The 12378-nt window shown below is 46.2% G+C and overlaps 1 protein-coding gene across 6 annotated transcripts in view; it reads right to left on the reverse strand.

Moving 5' to 3' along the window:
* DIP2C (disco interacting protein 2 homolog C) overlaps window positions 1–9936 on the reverse strand; it is a 310710-nt gene extending 300774 nt beyond the window's left edge. For 2 of the 6 annotated variants that reach the window (XM_071428625.1, XM_071428623.1), the window contains exon 1: window positions 9413–9934. In XM_071428625.1, the coding sequence (XP_071284726.1) occupies window positions 9413–9497 (85 nt within the window). In that variant the 5' untranslated portion in view covers window positions 9498–9934. Of the gene's footprint in view, window positions 1–9412 lie in introns of all 6 variants that reach the window. The other 4 variants (XM_071428628.1, XM_071428627.1, XM_071428626.1 and 1 more) reach the window with 3 other exon arrangements.
* Between the last annotated feature and the right edge of the window lie 2442 nt (window positions 9937–12378).

The raw sequence follows: 12378 nt of genomic DNA on the forward strand, positions 1-12378 counted from the left end.
AGATTATCAGAGCAGCTGCCTTTGATACCCTCTCAAACTGTAATGTATGCACATCCTTACAGTGTTCAATATTGACTTAAAACAAATTACTACTGCAAGTAAATGTCAAATCATCTCTAGTAAAATACTGAAAACATACTAAACCTGAAATTCTAAGATGCTGTAGTGCCTTTTGGAGTTACCAGGAAAACATATATCATAATATTGGACTAGACATTTAAAAAATGCCACTACAAAAATACCTAAACTAGTATATTTCTGGTCAAGGGTGGCTCCAGTGGTTTACATACCTATGTACACACAGAAACTTCTTACATTTGTTTTGTCTTAGAAAGGAGCCATCCATCAGTTCTACTTGTGGGAAGATTTTTTTTTTAGAAAGCTGTTGAGTCTTCTCTTCTATGCAAGTGTTTCAGTGTTTATCTAGCGTTATTAATATTTTCTGTCTTATCTTCAACCTCCATTTGTCTAATTTCCATTCCGAGGAGTTGAATCTTCTCATGTTTTGGACTGCTAATGCTTTATAGTATGGGAAGTATTCCTCCATCCCCAACACAAGACTTCTCAAATAATCAAAATAAACTCCAATCTTTCTCCTGGCAGACAATGTTTATTAAGACTGCTTTAATCCCCAATGTCCATGACTCTACTCTTGGTCACTTTTCCAGATCTCTTCTAAACTGCTTGTCCAATTCTGCCAAGCCTGTGGTATGGACACACAAATGACTGAATCAGCATTTGTAGGAGATACAGATATAACCTTGTGACTGGAATGTGCCAAACTTTAAAGGCATAAAATTCATAAACATAAAACTCAAGACTTTTTTCGTTATCATAAAAAAAATATTAAATTTAACTGCTGATAGTTCCATTGTTGTTGCTCAGCATGAAAAATCAACCTTTTCTATTACAACATGGAGCAAATTTGAAGTAGAGCAAATTAAAAGTACTGCCTGTTATTTTCCCTCTCAAAAATAAACATCACTCCCCAGTCCAACAGTATTTTTTCCTAAAATCCCTTCCTTCACAACACAGAAAACTTAGAGCATCTACTAAAGAAAGCATTCCTTATTTTTTCAGACTAAAAAATATGGCTAATGAAACAGAACAAATTCAGCAATAGAGTTTGCCATTATCATCATTCAGGAAAAAGCAGGGATATTTCTACATTTTGCTGTTTCACTAGGTAACTGTTGTTTGTTCATCCTCAGGCATCTGCCAAAGAAGTCTAGCATTTCAATTTTTTACTTCAAGATTCTTCAGTAAATTTGAACTGCTTGCATCCCACCATAATTTTATTTGTTCACACATTCATCAAAAATACTTGATTGTTTAAATATTTCTTTCAATAAGGATAAGAGGCATGGCACAAACAACTCTAAATTTTGCTCATTCTCCTTGCAATTATAACAATGAAAAACAAGACAAAAACAACTAAGGATATCCTCTCAAAAGAAAAAAGGTGAAATTTTATTATTTGCTATTACCAGAAAGAAATTTACTGTACAATTCCAGAACTGTTCTGTCATGTGACATGAAAAGTCCAAAGTCTTTTTTCTCACTAAAGGTCTCACTAAAAGTCTATTTTCTCACTAAAGGCAGTAATAGATGCAACACCCCTGCAGCCATCTTGCTAACACCACGTAACTCTTCCTGGAGGATCCACACAGATGGAATAGTCCAGGGCTGCTTTCTCTGTTGCTAGGGTCTCTCTATTTTGCCAGGCTGTTTATGGACACATGGACATCCACACAGTAGGAAAAAGAGTGTCAGAACACTCAGTTTGGGTCTCTACGCCAGCCAAAAGTCTCTGAACTTTCGCTGGTCTAGGCAAACTTTCAACCACCAGCCTACCAGTGAAAAACCAGGCCCCATTACTTACACTTCTGTATTTGTCACAGAGTTCATCAAGAAACATTTTCCTGGCTTCTGAGCACCTCTTACCCGAGCAGACTTACAAGATCATTTTTTCATATTTTAATCTTAAATCCAGATCAAGCCAAGATTTAAATGAAGAAACTGCAGATGTCACAGTTTGGAAATCTGGACTCTGGATCCGGAGAGATACAGGACCAAACAAGTCCTAACATGCATTTCTACTTACATACACAGACAACACTTGAAGAATCCCTCTGTCCCCTCCACTCTTACCATTCTGCAGACCCAGCCACACACATAACAGCAAAAAACCCCTCAAGCATCCTAAATAATAGCATATGTATGGTTCAGTCTTTGGAAAGGAAACAGCCCCTTCAAAAGTCAGAGGAAACACTTTCTCTTCCAAGTCATAATGAGACATCATGAGAGTCCTTTCTCTAGTTATCCAACCACTTAGTCTTAAAAAGAGATCACTGAAACATCATATACTTTTCAACATTAACTTCTGTTGTAAAATAATGTGGCAATTATCCACACCCTGACACTTGATGCTGCTCTAAGCACTGCAGATGATGTGTCCAATAGACTGTACCTACCAAACTGCCAGGAACCAGCAAATGGCTCTGCTCTACAAAAAAGGGACTGCAAGAAGCACTCTGGCACACCTCCCTGCATCCCCTGAGAGCCAGGCACAGTGTCCTGGTAGATTTCACATGGCTTTAAGGGAGAAACCTCCTCTTCTGTGGCAAGAGGATCCAGCTAAAGCCCAGCATCTGTCTCAAGCTGTATTGCTTTAAGTATTTCTACTCCTATATTTGCTGTTTTATTGCAGAATATGATGGTATCCCCAATATGTTTTACGCTGTTTTGAAGTTACACTTCATTCTAGTGATAAATAATACTGGCTAGCAATTAGAAGCCCTAGCTAAGATTACCAGGGGAAAAAACCAAAAAAAAAAATTATTTACACAGGTCTAAAATGAGCTATTCCCCAATGTGCTGCACCAAGTGGAGGTAAATAAAACCAGTTCCCATCTTTCAGTGTATGTTTACCCTAGAAATAGAAGGAAAGAGCAGAATTCTGCAGAGAGCAATCATATTTTGGAAATGCCCCCACACCACCACAGTCAAGGAGGGGACCAGGAGCTGTGGTTACAATCAGGAAAGGCTCTTCACAAGCCAGGAAAAGACTGCTGCATCCAGTCTTTTCTGAGCTGGGGCTACTGACTGCAAGGAGCTTCTCAAGAAGAAAAGGGGAAAAAAAAAATGAGGCGGGGGAGGAAAGAAGGCAGAATGGGATCATCATGAGTTTGGCAAAAATGAAGCTCACCCACTGGGGAAGATAGGGGAATATACATGCATAATTTTACATGGATTAAGAGTTTGTGTCAAATCTGTGATGCGCTGTGGTGAATTCTTATACTGCAGTGACTCATCTTGTCTGACAGTTGCTGGGGAATTAAAGCAGTTATTTTTAAAAAATTATATGTCCTGCTTGACGCGTTATACAAATAGCCTCTTAAAAAATTAAAACGCAGTCAATGCATTTTTAAGTATAGGAGAGCTACGGTACATTTAGGATTCCGTGTACCATACCAAAAACAAGCCAGGAACACCTAAAGGAATCTGCTGATATCCCTTCAGAGAAACAGTGATATTTTTGCCATTCCCAATCCAAATCCTGCATCAAAAGCTAGATTATTATCTGTGCTTCTAGACAGCATGCAAACACCTTCCCCCCCGCCGAGAAAAATTAATGCAAAGGGAAGAGGTGTACTAAACCCAAATTCCTCCGATTCCAAAGGATACTTGATTTGCTGGAATCAGAATGAGTGCATTTCCCTCCTGATGGATTGACAAAGGCAGGTCAACCCCCTTGCAGGGAAAGGCAGCAGTTGACTCACAGCCACAGGTGCACACAGGTTTGGCAAGGGGAAGCAGTGCTGGCTGCTGCTCCCTGCTCAGTGCAGCACAGCCACGCAGACGTCCCCTGAAGCTGCAAAGGGCAGCTCCTTGCAGGCCGTGTTCTCCTCAGGAATACACTGCTTACACCCTGCTTTGCCTATAAAACTGACACCCCCTCGGCAACTTTCACACATCCTTGGGAAAAGCGTTTGGAGTATGTCAGTTGTGTAACACAGTAAAGATCATCTGAATGATCCATTAAGTGTAACCCTTGGGCATCAGTGCTGCTCCACGTCAGCTGGCAACAAAGGTATATTTACAGCATGCCTTCAGGACAGCTGTTCTGGGAACATCCTGGAGATTTGCATAGTCTGTTTTACAAGGCTTTACATGTACTTCTACAGAAGGAGTGGCAGAGAATTCTTTCGACACCCAGTAAAAGCCCTTAAGTCCAAATAGCACAGTGAAGGAGGCAAATAAAAAATATCCAAATAAAAAAAAAAAAGAAGAAATTCTTCAAATTCCAATGCCTTAAAATACTCATGAATGAATTGAACCTGTTTTTAAAATAATCAAGTTATTGTCCCTCTCCAACTTGAGCACCATCAGAGAAACAAAATAGCTGATGAGAGGAGCTTCATCATACAAAGAAAGGGTTCTGTTGACAGTGCTCTTGATTTCATCATAGTTTCCATGATATCCAGTATATTTTTTAAAGCCCTAGTCTTCAACATAAATTATATGAAAATTCCAGCTTTATGTATTTTGAGTAAATTAGTCCTCTCTCACCAGAAAAAAATAACTGAAAACACAAGCCAACTGCATCCTAACAGCTCAAAAAAACAACAAGAAGCAAATGTGAGTGTTGAATTTCTTAGTTCATTTCTCACCTAAACTCAGACACTGCCATTGCACAGGTGATACTCACTTTCTAAGCAGAGCATTATCTCTCAAGGAGTGAATTAAAAGGATGACTCTGCGTCCCAAATCACAGAGGTGTGCTAGTTATTGAAAATTTCACACTTTAAAACCTCTCTGTGAGTGAAGTCAGCTGGCAAATGTTAGGGAGAAATAATAACAAGAGAAGCTAACTACACATCTCTGGTCTCAACACAGCAACTACAGGCAGACAACAAAAGACATAACTTATACCTAATAAAATAATAAACTTGGCCAGAAAGTGACTCAATCAACCCAAGCAATATTACCAAATATAATTGAGCCAGTCAATACAGTGAAAGTAGAGGACCAAATTAATTAAGTGACTGCAAGTCCAGTGCCTTTGGGAATAAGTAATCACTTATTAAAGATCTGCTGAGACTTTTTTTGAAAGTGCTCCTTGGAGAAAACTTGAGACTTTCAAAAAAAGAAACCTGCTATGCCTTATATGTTTAAAATGGAAGAGGACTGGAAGTATAGTATGGAATATAGGGAGAATAGTTTCTGAACAGGATGGTTTTCAAATTTTCCATGTGGTGTCTGTGGTTCTTTAAGTGTTTCTGCTATGTTATCTGACACTTGGATAAAATACTGGAAGAAATATAGAGCATCTTTGCCCAATTAATTTTCGTTCACGAAATAATTGGAAGGGCAATTTAACCTTGTACACCCTGCAACTGAGGGCAAAATGAGAAAAGGGGGAGGGGGCATTTCTTAAATTCTTAAGTGTTTTTAAGAATGAAGGTGTTGTAGAATGACTTTTTTGGTTTGTTTTTTTTTTCTTTTTTTAAATAAGACAGCACATTTCAGGACTCCTGGTTTTATTTAATCAGTTCTTCAGTTAACAACCCCCAAGCTATTCTAAAAAACAGGATGATTCATCTATTTCCACCCAGTACAATTTTATACATCATTAGAAAACTAAAACCTCATAAAATCCTAAGCAGCCCCGAAGTACAGCTACTGCAGAGTGACATGTTGATTGCATCAGCCTAGAAGGGCTACTTCTGAGCAAGGCAAGCTTTAGTAGCTCAGGGAAACTACCAGAGCGTCAGAGAACGTGTACATAACACACCAGCATCAAGCATGTTCACTCAAACACAGCCTAACAAATGTCTCTAGAACATCTGGAATCAACGATCTGGAATCCACAACTTCCAACATTTAAAAAATGTAAAGTGCTGTTGAGCCACTGTGTCCTGAGAAACACAGAAGCAATATCCCCTTCCCAAAATGCAGTGAAAACACCAACAAGGAGTGTGCTGCTGATGCCTGAGGCTGAGTGTAACACTACATGCCACCACATCACTGAGAACATGGCTCTCAACACTCCTCAGAGTGCCAGGCTCCTCCTGTGGGGCAGGCTACCTGCACACAGCCACAGAGGAACCTGCTAAGCACTTCTGAGTCTGGCTGATCCCCACCTGCCAAGTCATACTAATGAAACTAACAAAATCTAAAATGATTATTCTCATTTGCATCCATAGTACCTTTGAAATTGCTATGTTTAAACCAAGAAAAGCCCATTCAGACCACAGCAAAGGGGAGGTGGAAGGCATGTGGCTTACCCACAGTAACCAACAGGTTAGGCTTGTCACAGAGACAAACTTCCCAGAATACCATTAAATGCCTTCTGACCTTCCTTCTCCCTTTCAACAAGCAAGCAGTGCACAACAAACAAGCACTGTTAAAAAAAAAAGAAAATTAAAAAAAAGCACTTTGCTCTACGGTCTACAAAGCACGTGCCACGTGCCCAGCAGACACTTCCTGAGGCTCTCCTGCCACATCTCTGCTGCCAGTGAGGCAATGCTGAGTGCACAGCTGAACAGGGAACTCGGGATTGGGCTACACGGGGTGGGGAAAATGCCACGGCCAAAGTGGAATGTGTGATGAGGACTAGCAGTGATTGTTGTGACTGCAACACCTGCACGGTGCCTGCTGTGCTAGTGGCACAGTAACCAGGTCTGGGCACAGGGACACCAGCTATTTTATGTTCAGTTTCAAGATGCACTGCGTGGGTAGGACCCACGCTATCACACTTCCTAGAGCTAGGAAGGAGACAGCTTTAGCTCACAGCTGAGGAATAACCACGCAATAATCCTGCTGCTGCTCCTCTACAAAGCAGCAGCTCTCCTTCAGAAACCGTTCCTAAAGCTGCCATAGCAGGTTTTGGCACAGAGAACCACGTGTCTTGGGTACAGGCAGCAGCTCTAAGACCCAGAGCGGCCAGAAATAAAAGCTCACACAAACAGTGCAACAATTACAATGTTTCAGAAATGCAGCACTTGAAAAAACATCTTCCTAGCAAGTCTGACTTGGGAAAGCAGTTTAAAAAGGGACATAAATTACAGCAGTCACTCTGCTCCCAATATTATCAATGAGACCCAAACACATTAAAGCATGCAGTTGCCTATTGCCTCCAAAAGTCTCCTGCTTCACAAAGGCAGCAGAGACACCCTACCACATCATGAGCAGAACACATGTTAAAACCTCAGTCACATGAACTTTTATGCACTTGCATAAGTGTATCTCAGTGAATGAAGGCAGTGGACTGGCTCGTTACGGCCAAGCAAAGCACAAGCATAAGGTACTGCATGTTCAGGGTGTAAAGAAACACAGAGTTGCCTTGAAAACCATTTAACTCAGGAGTAGCATGGCCAGACTATGACTTCTACAGCATGATAAAACTGTACAAATCACTGATCCCACTCTCTGTAGGGACTAATTTTGGGAACAGGCCAGGAGTTGCAACATGCCTAAAGGTAGGAGCTTTAAGTAGCAAATTATTTCATTTTCTCAGGCACTGAACACTGTCATGTACTTGACTAAGAACACACCAAGAGCAGCCTGGGGGAAGACACTGAAAATGTGATATTGCCTGTTCTTTACCTGCCTCCCAATTCCAACTGATCCTCATTTAGGCTGCCACAGTCAGAACACACGAGCCACCCCGTCTGCCTGGGTGTAACACCAGTGGCACATAAAGAAAGATACTGTCAGTGGCCTAAACTCATTCCAGATCTGGCTGAAGGGAAGTTACAGCACTGCAGATAGAGATGCCCAATTTCAAACCATGTCCCACTTCCTCAGAGCTTTCTTGGATTATGCTTACAGCAACAGAAACCGCACCATAAAACTGTATTACAACTTTGGTACACTACATTAGCATATTTATTGAGAGTCTATGCCAGTTTGATTTCAGGTTTTTTGGAAGCATTTACTAACAGATGTTTTAATTAGTATCTCATTGGTGTGTAGACAATGATGTGACACACCAAGAAGCATTTTCTGCATAAAGCAACAACGTTACATGTAGCATGATACAAACAGCTCTTCCCACACTCACTACCATAGACGAGGGCCAATGGACTGGCAGTGCATCACAGAAAGGCAATACTGTATTTAACTCCTCTCACTTCAAGTTTTCAGGGTACCGACAGGGAGGGGGAGGCACAGAAATGAGAGCCACAAGCAATCTCAGTAGTTCATTCTCTTCACCCTCAAAGCGTTAAAATACAATGTCAACATCAGCTCCTCCCTGCTGATGAAACTGGCTCCAGCGCATTTTACTTTCTGGCTCGGAGCCTTTACAAACCGTTACAAAAAGACAGAAGACAGACAGACAGCTCAATATATTGACTACTTCCAATAACTAATTTGGGACACGCTGGGTCATTTGTCCCTTCTATGAAGTGCTGTAGCCTCTTGGTGGTAAACGAACCCTGATATTTGGGGGGTATTATTAAAAAAATTAAAAAAAAAAAAGGAGGGGACAGCTAATAGCAGATTTGCGTTCCAGGAAAGAGCCAACGCTAGCATCAGTACATATGAATACTGCCCACTCTCTTCCTCCGGGAGACACCGATTTCATCTGATATATTAAAACCGTCTCCACGACCCTGGTCGCTCAGTGCCCATTATTACCGAGGAGCCTGACAGGCACCCCTCGCTGCCTGCCTGTCGCTCCTACCCCGGCGCTGACACATGGAAGCGGGGAGCGGGAGCCGGGCTGAGGAGCGGAGGGCGGGCTGGGGCTCCTGCTCATCCTCCCTGCCACGGCAACAGCTCGGGCTGCGTGCGCGCCTTCCCAGCCCGGGGACCGGCGGAGCATCACAACCAACCACGCCAAGAAGCCACCACAACCTTTCAATCATACATTAAAAAAAAATCCCGCAATTAAATATATATATATATATATCATTTCGTCTGAGTGACCTGACTGGTATTGTCCACAACGACCTTATCAGGGGGTGTTTTGTTGCAGCCGACACACACACGCTGCGCGGACTCCGTGGGAGTCTCTCGATGCGGCCACAGCGGGGCTGGCTCGCAGGTACACGGCACGTTTCCGCCAAGCCGCGTTTCCCTGGCAGGGCAGGAGCCCCCACCAGCCATCCCCACGGATTGTTCCAGCTCCCGCACCACCGCGTGCGCGGCCGAGCCCCGCCGCCAGAGCCCCCCTGCCGCCCCCGCCCGCGCCGCGGCGGAGCGCGGGGGGCTCGCAGGTAGAACAAAACCCCCGCGCCGGGGTCCCCCGCCAGCGACAGGGGCCGGCAGGGGAGCCCCCCGGGCGCCATCGGGCTGGGGCCGGCCCCGCAGGGCCGCAGGGCGTAGGGTGTGCGATGGGGGAGCGGGCCGGGGGTGCCGCGCCGCTGCCGCGCCGCCCGCGCCCACCCCGCCGCGCCTTTACCTTCGGAGAGCTCCAGCTCCAGCTCGGCCAGCCGGGCCCGCACCTCCAGCGGCAGGGACACGCTCTCCAGGCTGCGGTCCGCCATGCTCGTGCGGCGGGGACGGGCTCTCCCCTCCTCTGGCTGCCCGCTCTCCCCCTTTGTCCGCGGCTGGCGGGGCGCGGGAAGGCGGCGGGGCCGCGGCGGGTGGCTGAGTCCTCCCCGCGGTCTCAGCCGGGCATGCAGGGGGAGGCGGGCGGGCGGGCGGTCCGCGCGGGGGGACGGGGCGCGGAGGGAGGGAATGCGGAGGTTTCTCCTCTCCTCCCCTCTCCTCCTCCTCCTCCTTCGCCGCCTCCTTCAGCGGGGCCCCGCCATGGCTGCTCCCGCCGCCCGCCCGCGATCGCTCCGCATCGGCTCCTCGCCGCGCCCGGCCCACCCCCCGCCCGCCGCCGCCCGGCACCGCGGCGGCGGCTCCCCCTGGCCTCGCCCCGGCCCCGGCCCCGCTGTCCCCGCCCGGCTCGGGCTGGCGGCGGCGCTGGCGCTGCGGTGCCGCTGCCGCGACTGGGGCTGGCCGGGCACTGCCGCTGTCACATCCACGTGACCGCGCCGCCCCAGCGCTGCCCGCAGGGGGCGCCCCGCGCTGCTCGGGCCGCCCCGCCCGCCCCGGGGCCGCCGCTACCGGGGGGGCGTGAGGGGTGTGAGGGGCGTGAGGGGTGTGAGGGGTTTGAGGGGTGTGAGGGGTTTGAGGGACCGAGGTGTGGGGGGTGTGAGGGGCGTGACGGGTGTGTGAGGGGTGTGAGGGGTGTGAGGGACCGAGGTGTAGGGGGTGTGAGGGGCGTGACGGGTGTGTGAGGGGTGTGAGGGGTGTGCGGAGCCCAGGGTGTGCGGGCTGTGCCGGGCCGGGATGTGCGGGGCCAGAGTGTGCGGGGCCGGGGCTCCGGCGTGTGTGTGGCGGTGCGGGGGGAGCGCGGGCAGGGCTGCACTGGCTTTCACTCATGCCAGCTCCCAGGACCGGGCTGCACGAGGAAGGCGGGGAAGGAGGGGGGGGGGATCCAGGGATTTGCTGGAGGCAGGCGGAGATTCGACTCCGAAACCCTGTGCCCCCTTTTCCTTCCCCACCTGCCGAACAACTTCCATCCTACCCCTGTCTTCACTCCTATTCTCTGCATACAGCCAATGGAGGACTGTACGGTGTCAGGTTAACAGTGGGACTCCATGATCTTAGGGGTCTTTCCCAACCAAAACTATTCTATTCTATTCTATTCTATTCTATTCCCAATAAGCCATGGCAATTCTGGTGCGTATATCACTAAACCATGGTTGGACATGGTCATGGAAGAGTAGCAATTTTAATCTGATGATAAAGAACAAAGTTGACACATGTACCAGCTGACACTGAACCAGTATCTGGGGAACATGGTAAGAAGGACTGAAGACTCTTAATTACACCACTCCAACAAAAGAAGGAATGTTTTGAAAACATTTAATAAAACTACCTTTCAAATCAACAAATATATTCCACAAGGAGCATCTTCCTTTCTTCGTCTATACATATTTTCTTTCTTTTTTTCTTTGTTTGGGCTGGGGTTTAGTAGTTTGGCTTAGATTTGGCTTTGGTGGGTAGTTTTAATTCATCATGAAAAAGAAGGAGCAAGACACCACAGCACCTGTGGTTTCAAAAATCCTTGGGAGTCCCAAAGGTAGGACAGGTCTTTGTGCAACACAATGCTAGCAGAAAGGAAAAGTCATAATCCTCCCCAGGTGAGCCTTGACTTACCAGCTTACTGTTCTAGTCAGGGAAAGAAAAGGATGTAGGAGTTCCTTGAAAAGATAAAGCTTAGGCTGCAACTATACTAAACAAAGTAGTATTTTATTACATTGTGGAAGGAAACCAAATTATGTCATGTTACAGCTGTGCTGCACAGGCATTAGCACTGGAGTGATTCCTGCAGCGTGTGCAGGGCTGGTGGTTTCTCGTGTTTTCACTGGTTACCAGCCCCAGACTGGAGAGCTGTTCACACCCAACCCTGGCCCATGCCAGCATCACTCCAGCCAGACCAGCAGCAGAACAGGTTGGGATACTTTGGTGAGTTTGCCTGCTGTAAACAAGGCTTGAACACACACAGTGTCCCTTAATTTCATGGTGCTGCTGTTTGTTTCATTGTCATATATGTTGTTTTCTAGTAACCTCTGGTGGGTTTCTCTTCAATGCAGTGAGGAGGAAACCCACCTGGTCAGGCTCCTTTGAGAGGGCCACTGCTTTCAGCAGCATGGTGACACACATTATTTAGGGCCATACAAATGCCTCTCCTCCAGCACAGCAGGAGGAATTTTTATCTTTTTTTGGGCACTGCATAATTCCAATACAGACACCCAAAAAAATATCCAGGTCTTTCTTGTTCATTACATCCAGATCTAAACAAAGAAAAGCAATTAAATCCAAATATGCTCCAGGGTTCCTACTTGAGAATCCAAGTTTTGTTTGTTTATTGTGTTAAGTGAGATGAAATAGGCTGAAAGAATCAGTCTTCTGCAGAAGTGGCTTTTTCACGTGTGATGGAGGCAGCCAGCAGGGAGGCAAGGGAAGGCTTTGTGGTGGTCCAGCTGCCTTCACCAGTGTGTATCTCTGAGTTGCAACTTTACTTCCCCAGTGCTGATACAATATGAGTATTAAATTGTTACCTGATCATTACAGATTGTACTGATGGTGTTTACACCACTTTCCAAATTTCTCCTTTCAGGAAGTTGTACAAAGGGACCTAAAGAGAAGTGGTTGAACACTCACATTGTGTTTGTGAATTTTCTTGGTTCTTCCATGACAAACCCAGGGTTTCAGCTGTTGGGTGCTTTGAAAGGAAGAGTGGTCACTTGGGGTTGGATCCCATCCAGCAGAAGTGGAAATGGCTGAATTCAGCAAACAGTCAGGATGATATCCTTGTTCTTGGCTCCTGTGGAGAGCCTTTGGAATCTACTTCCCCCCCTGGGCAGG

The sequence above is a fragment of the Agelaius tricolor genome, unplaced genomic scaffold (genome assembly GCF_023055355.1).
Source record: "Agelaius tricolor isolate 1412-34295 unplaced genomic scaffold, bAgeTri1.0.p SCAF_6, whole genome shotgun sequence".
In the NCBI taxonomy this organism is placed as follows: Eukaryota; Metazoa; Chordata; class Aves; order Passeriformes; family Icteridae; genus Agelaius; species Agelaius tricolor.